General features: G+C 37.0%; 1 protein-coding gene across 3 annotated transcripts in view; it reads right to left on the bottom strand.

Moving 5' to 3' along the window:
* Window positions 1-17,570, bottom strand: part of MLLT10 (MLLT10 histone lysine methyltransferase DOT1L cofactor) — a 118,889-nt gene that overhangs the window by 33,335 nt on the left and 67,984 nt on the right. For all 3 annotated transcript variants that reach the window (XM_048950414.1, XM_048950413.1, XM_048950412.1), the window contains exon 12: window positions 1,383-1,561. In XM_048950414.1, coding sequence (XP_048806371.1) covers window positions 1,383-1,561 — 179 coding nt within the window. The remainder of the gene's footprint in view (window positions 1-1,382; window positions 1,562-17,570) is intronic.

Genomic DNA, 17,570 nt, shown 5'->3' on the forward strand with positions numbered 1-17,570 from the left:
GTTTGGTTTTTTTTTTTTGTTTGTTTGTTTGATTGGTTGGTGGTTTTTTTGTTGTTGTTGTTTTTGTTTTTGTTTTTAAGTCTTTTAATCAGCTACTACACTATGACACAACCTCTTCACTCATCTCCAGACTGCTTAATTTAAATGACTTCACGGAGTTATTTTATGTAATACACTAAGGAAAAGGGAGGGGGGGAGGTCAGAGGGGAGGAAAAGAAAGGAAAAAAATTAGTTGGTCGTCACGTCCCCTCAGAAAAGCTACACAGGTTTCCCAGAAACACTGTGTCATTTATTTATTTCCTTTAAATGGTTTCTATCAGTTTCTGCAAAGATATTTTAGTTCCCAATTTTAGTTCCAAAGGTTATGATACAGAAATTACACTAACACATTAGGAAAATGCAAGGCTTATAATCCAGAACAATTACCTTAAAATATGAAGTACCACCTCTAACAACAGTGTTATGTGATACTGAAAATGATTCTATGCTGGTCTGCATGCAGCATTATTGCTATATGTTTACTATACACACCCATGTGTCCATGTGTGCACACACACATACGTACACAAGTATGCGTTAAGCTTGACTTTAATTTTTCAGTTTTTATTCACTACCTTAAATCACTGTAGATTCTACAGATTTAAAAACTGATGTTTATATGTACACAGAAGGCTGCATTTAATGTATTAGTCATAAAACAGATCCTCAATAGAGAAAGAAAAATACAAATTGAAGTACAAAAAACATTATGCCCTGTGTACTTTAATTGTGTTGGCTCTTTACAACTACAGCTTCATACTCTGTGGTGTTGACAAATGTAATCTTGCCCAACTTAAGTTCATATAAAATGCTACCATAACTTTTCCTCTAACTACACATCTTCATTTGTATAATCTTTCAAATATAAAACTACAGTGTGTCTGTCAACTTTTATTTGCTATCAAGATGCCAACCTTGGCCTAGGTAAGCTTCTTCCATCTGTTCCATTCCATTCAACCCATCTGTTGAATTTCCCAGACAAACCCATTTATTCTTTGACTGATACCACCACATTTAGATGAAACATCCAGAAACTTCATATGATTTTCTTTTAAATTCATTCTTAAAACATTGTTCTGGTAGCAGACACTGGTTGGAGCGCTGATGAACTAATAGCACTTATGCTATCAGTCACAATACAATCTGTATTACTGTGTACTTCCACTCTATAGAGACTGGACTATGAAACAATGCGGGGGAAACTCCAGCCAATATCATAATGTTTGCACAACAAATACAATGTTTATTAATCTACTTTCCAATTAAATGATGGTTTCTTGTAACACCGAAAATAAGCGGGTCAATAACATTGCTTGCTATCTTAAACTCTTGTGATAGTTTACCTGAGTTGCAGCAACAACAGTAGTTATAGAAGGCGCAGTTGAAGGTGATAGAGCTCCCACTTGCTGCAAGTGGCCTGAAGCCTGCTGAGGTAAATGAGAACTGGAAACGGGAGTGCTAGATCCTGAGCCAGATACTGCATTTGGAAATGATACTGCTACATCATTGCTGCTAAAAATACCTGAAAAAAATTACAAAAATGATTACATGCATCTCTCTCCCCCCTCCCTCTTTTCTAGTAACCATATAAATATGCAGTAGAAAATTAAACAAGACAAACAAGATTACTTAATATATAACGCAGAAAGTTCCTGTGTTGAATTTCTAACCATGCTGATTGATAAAAGTGCTCTCATCATGTGACATTCTACAATGCAGGGAACATAGACTGTCTCAGTTCTAAGTTCCACAAAGACTCATGACAGATCAAATATTTTATGTGCATTAAAAACTACACTCAAATTTTTAAGTAATAGATTTTTTTTTTTTTGGCTAAAATACCTGCCTTCAATTGAGTCTGTTATCCAAGAGTACAGTTTCAATGAATTACTGTGAAAGTTAAAGTAGATAAGAAATAACGTATTATAGGCTCAACATACATGAATTGAATACAAAAATATTTTGAATTTAAAGTAACATTTCTGAATGACATACATTTGTTCAAAAAAGGAATTCTGGTAACTAAGGATTTCTTGGGTATTTTCAGGAAAAAATGACAACAAATCTGAGGATCAAGTACTCAGATTTACTGGTATAACTGGTGCTATTTTGTTTAGTCACAACCTAGAACTCCATCTGTGATCTAAGAATGCTTGACTAGCATTTCTGCTAGAGCAGCCAATAAATAAATAACTGAACCTATTAACATTAGTCAGATATGCATGGTAGCAAATTAAATTGTAAGAGTTCACACCCCTCAGTGAAGCCATTACTTCTGTTTGTCTACATGCAGAGTAAAGTTCATGATACAGGCTGGGGGAAAACACCCTACTGACCAGAAGCCCAGGACAAGAAGTAGTACCTGTCTATGAAACTGTTAGGCTCCACGTGCATTAGATAAGTGAGCTGTCAGCTAGCCAAGGAATACCAAGCATGGTAGCACTGAATTGCAGTTAGAGGAAGAGTGCCACAGGGAGTAAATAGAAGTAGAATGAACATGGTTAGATCAAAAAAAGCAACAGAAGTGAAATGCTAGTTAGAGGGTAAAAGCTGGAGCTAGTTTGTCACTCATACAAATAATGATCTGAAGAAGGCAGTGACAAGACTAAAATCACCCAAACCACACATACTGTGCAAACATCAGTGCACCTTAAATTCCTTGCCTGTATGAACTACCAAGAAAAACTGCAGCCAGACCTAGCAGAGAACAGAGAGACAAAAAACAGCCAGACACATGCTGACAACTAGTTTCCCTGTCTAAGCTAGATCAGGTAAGGACTTGCAATCTTCTCAACCTCTTCCCTATAGCACAATTCCATACCTTCTCCACTTTTCTAATGACCTTCATCTTTCCTTCTTCCATTTAACACAGTTTTCATGGTCATCTTTCCTTTATTTTTGTCACCATCCCCTTAGTCTATAATTATGACATTACTAACAGTTAAGACCCTGAAGTGTCCACGTTATTACAATCTTTCTCCAACTGTATCTGCCTCACCTAACTCACGGACAGTAAATTATATGGATTCTGCTCTAGATTTATCTCTATACACTACCAACTGAACATGGTTAACGAACAGCCTTGCTACTGAGCTTATTCTTACATGCAATATCCCACATTTTGGAAGTATCCTTTAAACAATTAAAGCCACGTCATTTCTTGACAATAATGAGATTCTGACGTAACTATCCAGCTCTGTGAATTTTAAAGTTAAAAGTAAAGAAATATCACAACACAGATCAAATCACAACACCTAGTCTACAAATGCTACTACAAATGCTACTGGTCTCATAAAGCATCAACATCACAAGTGGAGAAAACAAAATTCTTTGTGACAGTCAAGTTGTAAAAAAGAAAGATATTTTGCTAGAAAGGTTAAAAAAAAAATCCAAATTTTAAAGCATACTGTTTTAAAATGCTTCTTCATTTTCAGATATTTAATAACTGCACGGTTTCTGCTGCTTCTATTTTAATTGTAGGGTTCATTCTTTAAAATGAACTGTTGGTATACAAGCAGACAGTTATAAAACCACGGGTATCAAACTACTTCAAAAGAAAAACAGTAAACTAGTTTGCCAGTGCAATGAGGTAAGCTTTTTCCTCTTCTTTTTTTTTGCCTTTGTTACTGTTTTGTTTGCTTTTGAACACTTGCTATTTAGTTGTTACAGTTGCAAAACACCAGAAAATACCACCTGTCCAGATACTCTGGCTAAACTCTCCGGTTTAGCAATACCTTACTTAATACACCATGTCAGCGCACGTTCTGGAAGCAGTCATGCAACCAAGACTTCATGCAGGCACCCAAACAACTGTGTGTGGCACACACAAATAAATCCTCAATTTCCCCACCATTTCAAATATACCTGTACAAAAACTAAGTGCTTATCATATCAGAAAGTCAGGAAAGTACATATGTAAAATGTCTCAAGTCTATCAAGTTCTCCTTTTATTCTCTGAAGGAAGAAAAATCAGTCTGAATCAGTGAAGAATAATAACTGAACATAAACCAAAGTCATAGGTGCCAAACAAACCAATCACCCTGAAGTCCCTCCCATACTACTGAAAAGTTAAACAGCTGTAACTTGTGACAAATGGCACTGCGCCATTTGCCAGAGGCATAAACAGCATGATTAAATACAATCTTCAGTGTTTTAAATAGTACCCAATTTTTCAACTACACGAGGACGTGCAGCCCTGTCAGGGCAAAGCTTACCACTGCTGACACACGCAAAGCATGATTTCAGGCTCTGAGACGTTAAACGCATGTACAGCCTGCACTGCTGGAGCAAAACGCTTCACAGAAGGGCAATTAACAAACAAAACAAAACCATCCCCGAACAAGAAATAACTGCCTGCTTAGCAAGGAAGCACATTAATATAGAGCAGGGAACATATCAGATGATGCAGATTGGGAGAAACGGCAATCCTTTTGCTGACAATCAATGATGAAACTGATAATAGAGCAAATAAAAGAACATCAAGATTAGCGAGAACGAGCTGTGCAGAACATGCATCAAGAGGCACATACAGCAATTTAAATGGTCTTATTAAAAAACCTTAAAAAAAGTAGTTGCATGAGTAGAAGAATTAACAAATCAGATGAACTTTTCACTTTTAATAGCACTGCATCAATAACCTACATTTCCCCACCATGACCCACGTAGCTGCAGCTGGACCGCAGCGTAAAGGTTCCTTCCAGGTTACTATTCTAATTATCCGCAGTATCTACCACAGGTTGATGCTCTTAGTGCTTTGCAAAAGCTTAAGAAATAACTTAGCCTAGTCAAAGAGCTTTTTTTCTGTAAACTTTTATGTTTACAGAAGTTGCAGAGAACCACAGAACTTAAGATTTGCCTTCCTACTTGGGGAGAAGTGGGGGGAGAGGGAATAAACTTCAGTCATGCAACAAAACTCATATAAATCAAAGGAAAATTTGCACTTTAAGAACAAGAACTTGTTCACAAAAAAAAAAAAAAGGAAGCTTTATAAGCATTTCCAGTACTTCCATTTTCTGCGATGATCTCAAGAAATCAACCCCAAAGCCATGACAGTTTTCTCTACAGAGCAAAATGAAAGTGCCCTTCAATGCTGCTGTTGATTAGTAGCCAAATTTTATTTATTTTAAACAAGCAAGAACATGCTCTACTAGAATACTAACTGTGGAAGAATTATCACATAGGTCATTAATTTGCAATATGGGTGAAATATAAGCTTAGTTGCACCTAATGCTAAACACAAGCAAATAAAAACCAGTTACTGCGACCAACAACAGTTGCACATAGAAAGGCTCAAGAGAAGGGTAAGTATGAAGTAAGATTCCTTTGGATAATCTCCCAGCTTTTAGAACCCTACGATTTCAGGATTCTGAGCTTGAAGCATGTAGCCTTGGGTTTGCTTCCAGCTCTGTCCCAATGAATTCCTGGAATCCCTCTCTGAACCAATGTAAATTCCCACAGCATGTCCTGTGGCAAAGCTGTACCACAGACAGACTGCACGTGTGGGGAGAGGGGACACCAACAACAGGGTGGTGCTACCAGTGACCTGCGGAGGAGTCATTCTGGGAGGATTTTCACAGGTAAGAAACATTAACGATGAAGGAGCTGCAAGAATTGAAGGCAATCTGGGGAAGAGAGTCCCAGAGTAGGAATGGGTTGTGAGGAGTGGGGAGAATTTAAATCACACAGTAAAAAAAAGTGGAAACATGTCTGTTGGCATACAGGTTACAATTACCTTCACAGAAAGAGTTCTGAAACCCTTAAAAATTCCAATTTCTCCCTTTTCCACAACAAACAGCTTAGAGGAGACTATGTTGTTCTGACTCAGAACACCTGGTACCATACATACCTTTGGGATGCACATGAGACACATCAATGCCCAGCCAAAGTGCATCACTCCTGCCTCATCTCTCCAGAGCCACCCAGAATTACTAGCTGAATGGGTTCTTTTAAATTCTCAGCCCGTGTAACTTTGCCTTCTCACTCAGACCTTTGGTTTCTCACAGTGCAGACTGCTTCCTCATACTTTCAGTAGAAGTGCACGGTCTTCTCTCTACCCCATACTTGGAACAGCCCATTTGAACAGAAAGGCTGGGATACCAAAGCTTATCCCATTATGATCACATACAGATTCATTGCAACTCCAGCACCTCCAGAAAAAAGCTCGAGGGCTGAGCTAAAAATCATTCAGGAACAGGATTTTCTTCGTTCAAAGTTGGCACCACTAAAACCTATGCAATCGTTCGTAAGTTCCAGGTGCCATCAAGTTCAGTGTGTTCTATTACAGCATGACAAACTAAAACAAAGTACAACATTCTGAGATAATGAAGTGATTACTAATTTTAGTATTGATTTGGCCTTTATTCTTGCACAGAAACACTAGTTAATAGCACAAATCATGCTTAATTTTACACAGGCTTTTCCTCCTTTATCTTAATTTTCTTTCCCTATTCATTTTGCGCTATGATAGCCGTACAAAAAACAACCCCAATGAAAGCATCAGCAGAGATCACTCTAAAGAAAAGGTTCCTAATTATCTACTTGCTTTGTAATCACGAATCTCTAGGTGTTCTGATTTTCCAGAGTAAATCTTTGAGATGCTTCGTAACAGTCAGCTTAAGGTTCACATTTACAACTAATTCAGCTTTATAGAATAAAACATATTAAGAATTTAATCTTTATTCTAGTATGATTCAACTTCTTTTTTTTAAGTACTCTTGTAGAAAAAGATCGGTAAGATCCAGAGCTCCACAGTCAGATGTGAGACAATATCCTCAGGAATACAGAAAAGACATGAATTTCAAAGTATGTAAAAGCAGTGAAAGATCTTTGTAAGAATAAAAAAAAAAAAAAAAAAAAAAAAAAAAAAAAAAAAACCCAGATACAGAGAAATAATTGATAAATAAAATCTATAACTTTTATTTATATATTTGCTTTTATTGTGGTAATCCAAGACATAAAAGTTTAAGTTACTCTAATATGGCCTATACTAAAAGTAGTATTAGCTCCACAAAACAAGTATTCCCAAGTAGGAACATGACATTTGTGATCTAACTTGAGAGAGAACCTAAGGGAGAGCTTTAAATGTTAGCTTAATATTCCTGAAAACCTACCGTATCTTCAAACTAGCCTGACAGGAATCACTCTTAGTGCTAGAACAGCAAGTCAATGGAAGCACTTTATTCCTCTTCACTATTAACAGAATATAGAGTATTTAACCCCTTCAAACACCACAGCCTACAGTATTAAGTTACACTACAGTAGTAGATGAATGACATTCTTCAGATGTAATCCGTCCTCTTTAAAAAAATATTATATACTATATAATAAATTTTGCCAGCATTTATGCTCAGGTCAAGTGTGCAGTGCTAAAATCTTCATTTGCAAACACACTACCTTCTAAAGATGATCACAGTGCTAGAAGCGGCTTGGTTGCTGTCTGTTCTAATTTTTTTTTTTTTAATATGTATTTATATATATATTTTATATATAAAGCGCCTATCACCTGATTGATAAACATTCTTTGGAACCATTTTGATGGCAGGGGTAACTGGCTATAACTGCCAACACTGTGACACAAAAAACAGTGTAAGATGGAACACATGAAAACAGACCTGAAAACAGGAAGAGGAACAAGAAACAAAACACAGAGCAGACTTAACAAGTAAGGACAAAAGTAGCCAGAGAAAGCCTACAACCAACCATTACACTTTACAGCTAGCTCTAACATGAAATTAAAACTGTCAGGTCATCACTACCCATAGTCTTTAGTATGCTCTAAAATCCCCAACAGACACGTATGTCTGCATTACCTCCTCTGCTTTCCAGTGATAAAAGATGATGTAGAATAGATGAGACTTCAAGGTCAAATAAAAAAGTTTGACTGTCCAGAGTAAGACAAAGCACAAAGCTATCACACAGTGAATAGCAGTGCAATCTTCAAATCCGAATTTTTCAGGGACTTTTTAAACAACACATATATATTTATTAAAAGAAGGAAAAAAAGAAAAGAAAACCTGACCTTGAAAATCTACCAAATCCAAGAACCAAGAACTGTCTCTTACTGGTAAAACTGCAGTGTACCACTTCGCGTATCCCGATTCCCCTCTACTAAGGTATTTTTACTGGAAGTCACAGCTTCCATGACACTATTTTTTATTCCTCCTTTTTAACTGACACTCTCTCATGTGTTTAAGCCTTTTGTGATTATCTCTCCTCCTTTACTCTTGGTCACCACCAAATTCGACTCACTGACTTCAACCATCACCTTGATATGAAGTGTAGCTATCAAATAAAACTCTCTGTTTCAAACCTGTATTTGTCTCTACCAAGCTCTTTTTTTTTTTTTTTCTTTTTGGTACCTTCTTGCCCATGTGCAGCCAGCAAACTCAGTGCAATAAAAATGATCTCCTGATACATCATCTCCTTCAAAACTCTTACAGACAACCCAGACATCCTCAGCATCACCTGACTCACAATCTTATCACTAGTTTTAACACGTTCTTTTCATCCTGTACACACACTACAATCTCTCCTTACTGTTCGTATTACCAAGATCTACATACCCCCACTGTTTTCATTCCTATACACACTTCTGCCAAAGGAAGAATATGCAAAACATTCCTGCAAAACGAGGTTGGAGGAGGAAAGAAATAAGCAACTTCAAAATCTTACTGAGGGAAACATGGGAAGGTAAATAATAAATAACACACCCCCATGCACACCCCCATGCACACCAGGCAGATGAGATGATAAACCCAGTCCTGTTCTAAAACAAACACGTAGGTAACGTTACTCTGTCCTACAATGTGCTCCTACAAAGCACTGTTTAATGCTTGACAAGAAAGCGTACAATATTAAGTAACTACTTTTCATCTATGCTCTTTGAACTTCTACGCTAGGAATACACTGGTATTCCACTAGTGCTAGGAATATACAATCAGTTTTTAAAAATATTGTAATGTGGAAAGAAGTAATGACAAATGGTGTTCCATCTCTTTTTGTTCTGCACTTCACTGTGAATTTATACCTCTTCAACATTAAACAGCAAAAAAGCTCTGCTTATAAACAGCAGAAACTCACCAAGTCCAAATTCAGCACACTTTCTCAGATACCCTTCAGATGTTTTATTTTTGTTCAGAAAAATGGTGAGCTTGCTTTCCTTCATCTCAAAGCTGGTTCAGAGCACTGCACACCTGGGAGAGTGAGAGGGAAACCCTATATCAAAAGGGAAAGAGCTAAACCTGTTTTGCTAAAGCAAAGCAAACCTAGAGAAATATCAGCATTTCTCATGACACGTAGACTACAATTTATTTATTTCTTTGTTTTTAAAGAGACCTACCACTACAGACATCTGCCTAACATATAACCCATGCCTCCAGCAGTGCGAAAAGCAGAAATCCTATGAAATCTTAATGAATGCTAGCTTAAGATGTGAAGAATTTCAACATGCAAAGTTTAAACAATTTCTTTTGGATACTCTGCACTCCACACTGATAGAATTTACAATGAATACAGCACTGCTTTTCCCACATAAGTGTACAACAATAAGAAAATCGTTCTATATGGCTGATATCAATTGAAAAAGAAACTCCAAAGTTCATTACTAGATTGCCTGCCACCATTTAAATACAACACTGAGAGATACACTCGATCATCCTTAAAACTATCCTCACGAGATCATTTTAACTGTAAATATTCCCACTGAATCTTTCAGCAGCTTGTGAATATAGCTATCATTGTTTCCTATAAATGAACAAAAGCCTTGAAAAAGTAAATTTAATAAAACATATTTCATTTCCACAAGCTATGAGTAAATACTCAACTAGGGACACAAAGTTAATACCGAATACTAGAGGGAAACTGCAATCAGATACATTAAAGATTCGATATTGCCACCTCTGAAATTGATAGTACTGTTACCAGTGACACAAATGGCAGGACTGGGCTGCCAGAACAAAGAATGGACAAAACAAGGATACCTTCATATACATTACTCGTAGTAATTTAAGTAGTCAGGAAGGTAAGTGAGAGAATTCCTGAGGCAGATACCACTATAACACACCTATGAATGGAGCACAGAAGAAGAACTAAAAACACTATTCACAAAATTAAAGAAAAGAATCTTAGAACTAGAATAAAACTGTTATCATTTTACTGCGCACATACAAAAAGATCATAAAAAGAGAACTGAGGAACTATTGACCTATCAGGCTCCTGCAGACAATCTACAAAGTTTTCACTCAAGTACTGAACAATTGACTCACTGCAGACCTGTATTTCACCCAATCAATAGAATATGCAGACCTTCAATCAGGATTTTCTACAAAAGGCTACCCTTTGGGATAAATGAATCTCTGAAAAAGATTCTAATATAACTTACCATTATGTATGGTATTCATCAACTTCGAGAAAGCTTTTGAGTTAGGAGAAAAAGGGCTTCATGTTAAGATCATGTTTAACAGACACACAAAAGAATATATGTATAGACAGGAATTCCAGTGAACAATAATATACCTGAATACATCTTTCTTGTATTAGAGCTCTGATCATTTACAGTAGCTCAAATTGTAAAATGGATTTATTTCTACCCACTATAATTTTTTACTCATATTTCTTTTGTCAGTGTTTGTTAGCTCTTAAACGCCTGGTATAATAAGAACATTCCAGCACGTGCCAATTAGCTGCATTCTAAAGCTACCATTACAAATAAAAAGTCAAATACACCCCAGTCAAATTCAGTCTCCCCAGCAAAAGACTGATTTTAATTTCATTGTCCTCAACAAATTTGGAAACTTAAACTGAAGCTGACATGCTAATTTTAATCACAGGGCATCTTTCTGCTTCACTGATAGACTAAGCCCAACTCTGCAATTGTGAAGTTTAACACGAAACAGCCGTCTCTCTTGGTCTTGGGGAGGTCACTGAGGAAGAACTCAAATGAACTGAGAGGAAGAACTCCAATCAGTGGCAAACCAAAGACACTCACATAAACTTTTCTCTAAGGGCTTTTTTTTTTTTTTTTTTTTTTTTTGCCATCTAGAGAACTGCAGGTCTCTGACCATGAAGTGACCATGGACACACTCATACCCTCTGGCAGCAGTTGCTGCAGTTCACCCTACGTGGTGATCCAGCACCTGGATGCCCAGTTACAAGGAGAAAGCAGTTGTGTTGATGGTATACCTCTTCCACTAACACTACCGTTTTATTCATACTTAAGAATAACAACCTCATGACTACAAAACCATTTTCTTTTCCATTTACTGTTTCACTTTTTCCACATCATTAAAGGCGCTCAGCACCTACGTCTGTTTAGACAAGATGACAGGATGCCAGAGTAGTGAAATCTCCGCAATGTTTCCGTGGGTGAACTTCCCAGATGCACCAGTTCCTGTGGTCTGACATTAAAAACGTTCATCATCTAACAGGGTGACTGACTGACTGACTTTTTTATTTTTCTCTTCTTTATTTTCCCCACAACAACTTTAATATAATAATCCTCATTGAAATAAAGACAATTTTAACTTTTGGTCTTGATTCAAGAAAACCACAACACTAATTTGGAAGTAATAATAAAGTAATAATAATAAAAAAATCATTGCTTTTTTCCATACTGCCTGAACTTGAATAAAACAACAACAATAACAAAAAAAAAACAACAGTAAGTTTAGAAAATTTCCTTGTATCTGGAGTTACTATAAGAAAATAGCAATACTGACTGTAATTCCCACATTAGCATTGCAGACCAAGTCTATAAGGTAAAATAGAATGGTTTCAAAAAGTAACTTTTTTGTGGAGAAAACACAACATACAATCAGGATTTTTGTATGTTTTTGAAAACTGATGAATCTGATAAAAATAAATGAGTCATTTCAATCAACCCTGCCAACAGTTTTCAAAGAGCCAGTAACACTGCGCAATACACTTCAAAATGAAAACTACTGCTTTAACATGGCCAAAAAGAAAAAAATAAAATAATAATCTACCTGTATTGCAAAAATGCACGGAGCAAATATGGCTTTACTGCGTTCATACAAATTAAATTATTGGGCCTAATTCTGCCTCAGGTGTAGAGGACATGATGCAACTGCTGTCTGCTACCCTTACAAGCTGAATCATTTCACCCACACTTACCCTGCAAAGCCTTTATTTGATTACAATGCCATCAATTTGTTCCAGTTATGCTCAATCTTCCTGTACTAAGGAAATCCTCTTTCAAATTTAAAGTGATAGTTTTTTTTTATTATTATTTTTCTTACACGAGGATACTCTGGATTGCCTGGAGCTATACTTTTGGGTTTTGTTTCTCTAAAACTATACAGCACAGGGACTACTAAACTGTCACATGCATCATGTTCCCAAACATCACTCAGACCTCTCTGAGAGTTTCCAGGCAGAACGCACTAGATATGCCCCAGTGAATAATTTACTACTACAAGATACATACTTTATGGACAAATTAGGAAGAGATGCAGTTGAAGAGCTGACAAAACAGTTCTGTAGACCCAGTCAGCACTACGGTTAACACAAGTAGCTGTCTGGCAACTCACGGACATAACTAAAGACAAAGTGAGACAAACAAGCTGCAGTATGATTCCTTCCAATTGCAACAATTAAACATGGAAAAAAAGTTATTTTAACGTTCATAGTATACCAGATCCTTAAAAGAACAGTACCATTTCCAGGATACACATTAGAATTTAACAGTCTGATACTGTGCTTATCAGAATGAGATTTTCATGATAAGCATATGTTACAATGATAATTTTCATGATAAGCATATGTTACAAAGGTTGAGGGAACTGGGCTTGTTTAGCTTGGAGAAGAGAAGGCTTCAGGAAGACCTCATTGTGGCCTTCCAATATTTGAAAGGAGCTGTAAACAGGAGGGGCAAGATATTTGCTCCCTTATGAACTTCCTTCTCAGTCATGGCTGAATCCTTCCTTTGAAAGCTTCACCCTATTCTTATTGTTTGCTTTAGAACTCATAACTATAATTGCTCAGAATAGATGCTCTTCAAAATGTCAGGAAGACTTTGCTACTTCCAGCTTATTCATTTCAAAATACATTAAAATTGACTGTGTATTATTAATACGTTCATCTGCATTGCCATCCTTTTACTGCTTAAGAGAATTGTTTTTGCATACAAAAGTAAAAGTCCTCCAAAAGGATGTTATTTGCCCAAATGAACCTTTGAATCCTTCAGATTAGGAATTAGTCTGTGACAGTTACCACAAACTTTTTTCTTCTTTTAAATCTGCATTTGGGATTTTTATGTGAAAGCAAATTACATTCATGACTTACGGGTAGCTTTTTGGTTTAAGAATGTACTTAAAACTTCTAGTCATTCCTATCAAGAAAATCTTCTCATAAATGTGCAAAATAAGCAATAGAAAATAGGTATAAAACAAGTCATTTGTCAAGAGCCATACAAAGTAGTGAGCTTACGTCTAAACTAGTTAAGTCCCAGGTGAGTTCAAATTGACAAAAATTCCACTCCGAGGATCAGGATTGGAAATAAAGCAGCTTTTCCAACAGTATGTGATAGGTTGTTTCACTTAGTATGTCTTGTGTTCCCACCACACAAGCTCTTACACAAACTTTGCTAAGTATTTTGACTGTATATTTCCTGCATACAGCATACTCGTATACAGAACTCCCACATCTTTTTTGAAATCATGCCTAATGCTCCTGAAAGAAAGAGTTATTTGAATAATCTTCTGGAAATACACTGTAGGTCTATCTAGACAATTCCATGCATTTTATTTATGTTAGGGAGATTTACTGAAAACGAGCTCACATCCAGATGAATCATCACAAGGATCCTGCAGGTTTTAAGCAACTAGCTGAGGTAACATTTGTAAAGCATCAGGAACAGACATATAGTTAAAACGCACTGCATGGCTAAGCCAAATCATTATGTCCAGATAGACAGTGGATTCTACAGTGCCAAAACCAGACTATTCAGCCAGTGTAGTAGGACAGTCCAGCTAAGACCAGCAGTGTGCTGGCCTTCAAGCTGGCATGGGGCCTGGCGTTATTCTGTTGCAAGAGAAACACTGTTTTCTCCGACCTAATACTGAAAGTTTGAACCTTCTACTTAGTCAGCATCACAATCTAGCAAAGTTTGTGGTTTGTCTGTGCTCCAGGAAATCCAGAAAGATCATCTCTTCCCTATCACAAAAGACAGTGCATATCCCTTTGACCACTAAGGGCTACATCTTGTTTTTCACAGGGGAATTGTCTGAGTTTCAGCTGGAACAGAACTGGTTTTTTTTTCAGTGTGTGGCATGATGCTATGGTTTTCTTCTAAAACCAAAGCAAAGTTTATAACACACAGTTGTTTAAAGTTATTCTAAGCAGAGCTGAACAGAACCAAGGCTGTTCCAGTTTCTCAGCTCATACTAATGATGGGCTGCAACGGCACAGAATCAGGACAACTGACTTAACTGGCCAAAAGGATATTCCATACCATATGATATCAAGCACATCGTGCAGAAGGATAGTTTTGAAGAGGGTGGGAATCCATCTGGCTCTGGAATCCATCCTCTCACTGGGGGCTAGATGGGCATCTGTCAGTGAGTGGTGAGTAATTGTTCATGCACTTCTTGTTATATACATATATACAGTCATAACTACTATCTTTTTCCTTTCATCTATCTTAGTAAATAGTTTTATCTCAATGCACAAGTTCTACGTGGGTTTTTTTTGTTCTCTCCCCATCCCGCTGGAAAGGGGGAGAGTGAGTAAACAACTGTGTGGCGCTGAGCCAACTGCTGGGGTTAAACCACTAGAGGAATTCACGTGTTGCCACTCCATGGACTGCTGTTTTGACTCTGGCTTATCACGGTAACACCTCGGTTTGCCACCAGTAATGATGCAATACAAGAAACCATCACCTTCATCCTCACAGTGCTTCAACAAGTCCTGACAAATTTACGCATGCTGTACCTTTTGTTCCTGTATGAGTATTTGCAAGGCCCACCTGGTGCGAACTTTTGATAATTCAACACTGCCAAAATCGTTTTCAACGTTTTGAAGCTAATATTCAATTCCATACAGAGATTCCTGGTCGTAACTGGCTGATATACATGGATGAGCTCAACAAGATGCTCTTCATTTTCTGGTGTAATAATTGTAAGTGGCCATCCAGTACGTGGCTTGTCTTTCGCAATGCTGCCACCACTGTTAAAATGTACCACCCCCCACCTCACTGTGCTCAAATTCACTCTTGGGCTTCCATAAACATTCAGTAAATGTCAATGAATATTAGTGGATGCCATTCTTTTCATCACAGAGAAATTAAATTCTACCCCTTTGCTTCATCCACACTTCCAGAGATGCCCCTCTGCTGCCATCTGTTGCATGGCAACAAAGTGTAATGGAATACTGGAGAGAAGTTTCCACCCCTACTGTCATATCAACTTCTGCCTCTGACATCATAGGCCAACATAATAAAATAGGGGCCATTACTTTCAGAGCAGCCCCAATATTTCACTATAGAGCAAGAATTTCTTCAGTATACCCCAACATCATAACAAACTACACACACAGTACCACACAACAGCACAAGCTATTGGGACCTTCAAGAGGCTTGGCGCTTAGACATTTCACTCTCAGTCAACCTGGTTAAGAGTAACATAAATTATCTGAATTACAAGGAAGTACAGGGAAATGGGGAGTTGATAATCGCATACTTGGTCTGTCTGTTTAAAAACAGGGCAGAGCTTCTGGGAGATGCCATACATCAAAGCAGGATTCTGTCCACTGCAAGTCTTAATGGATTTGTCTTCATTCAAAGACTCTCAGTTAAAACCTCAATTATTTTAAGGTATCTGGTCTTCCTTACACTACTGTATTAATTTATGGGTCTAACTGGCATCGGTTTTTAGTTTTGTTTGCATTTTCTTTTAAAACTTTATAGTCTCAGAAAGGATTAGGATAATCTACTACAGGCTCTGGACATCAGCCTCTTACACAGAAGGTAGTCATTCTGATCTTAATCCTGAAACAACTTTCACCCAATTTAACTTCTGATACCGGGGCTCTTCTCTTCACATCTAATAAATGTAATACTTAACCACCGGGTACAACTCCTTCTGATTTTAAAAACCTGACTGTAATGCTATCACCGCCGACTGGGAAAACTAACTACAACAACAGTTTCACCATATGAACTGGATAGTCTTTGCAGCACAAAACCGCTGCAAATGCACCACTGACTTGTTTTCAGCTGCATTTGCTTTCTTTAAAAGATCTGAAAGTCTGTAATATCTGAAAAGTACAACTTTCAAGGCAGAGTAAACAAAAAAACCCAAACCATGGCCACTTTTACAGTCAAGCCTCATCTTTCCCTGCCCCCGCCTGCACACTTTTTATGTTCTCCTGTCACCTTTAACAGATTTTATGGAGTTAAAAGACTGATGGCTATCTCGCATTTGACTTACAAAGAATGCTGTACTCTCGTAAATTGACTCCAGATGCTGAAAAATGTTCACACTCAAAGTTGTACATTTTAATTTTTAAAAATACAGATATTTACAAAATGATATGAAATGAAGGAGTTTCAGAAAGTTAATTTTTAAAGATCCTTGGAACGAGACATTACAAGAAACAACTCCTATAGCTCACAGCAGTCTCCACACAGCAACAGAACTTCGTTTAAGATTTACTTGATCTTCCACAAAAGACATACATGTCTAAAGCAAATACCAAGTCCTTCAAAGACATCTGATTTAAAAGGAATCTTACTTGTTCCAATGTCTTTCTATTCCCCTCTAATAAAATCTAAATCTTAGCCTTACAAAACAAGCTGAAGAACTAACGCATCCCAAGCGCAAAACTAAAACTTCCGTAGTTTCAGTTGTTGTTTTTTTAATATAATAATGTTCACATCACATATTTGCTGTATCTGCAAAGATATTCAACTCCTGGAAGAGCAGACTATTTTGTGCACTATGCAGCAAGAATAGCAACACTGCCAGCCAGTTCTCAGCTATACCGTGTTTCTTACCTTCATTACCCATACATAAAATAAGTGAGTTTTTAAATAAGAATTCAAGCCTAAACCGAAGTATATACATGGCAGATCCCAGGCTTACATGTCAAGTTTAACTAAAGAGTACAGTTTACCAAAACAATGGTAAGACTTCTTAGAAAACCTCCTCCCACCAAACACTAAAGACTTATAGCTGCATTTGGAAAACATTAAGCAATTAGCCAGCTTTTATGCTTCTCTGCTAGTACAGACACAACTAACAAAGTATTCCTACAGATATTGCACTCTCGCACAAACATCATCTTTAGCTGCCACTCTTGCAAACAGTTTGTTATAGGTAAATATCCAGACCTACAGAATTTATTTTAATCATAATGAAATCCTTATTTGGGTAATTTGCAAAGTTTGTTTTAAAATAATTTCAAATGGTATCTGACAAATTACCACGCCTTTCTGTGAAGCTACTTTAAAAAATATGAATGCCTTTTTCAGAAATAAACAACAACCAAAACCAATTTTTTTTAAATCCAAAATGCAT

The sequence above is a fragment of the Lagopus muta genome, chromosome 7 (genome assembly GCF_023343835.1).
Source record: "Lagopus muta isolate bLagMut1 chromosome 7, bLagMut1 primary, whole genome shotgun sequence".
Taxonomy (NCBI): domain Eukaryota; kingdom Metazoa; phylum Chordata; class Aves; order Galliformes; family Phasianidae; genus Lagopus; species Lagopus muta.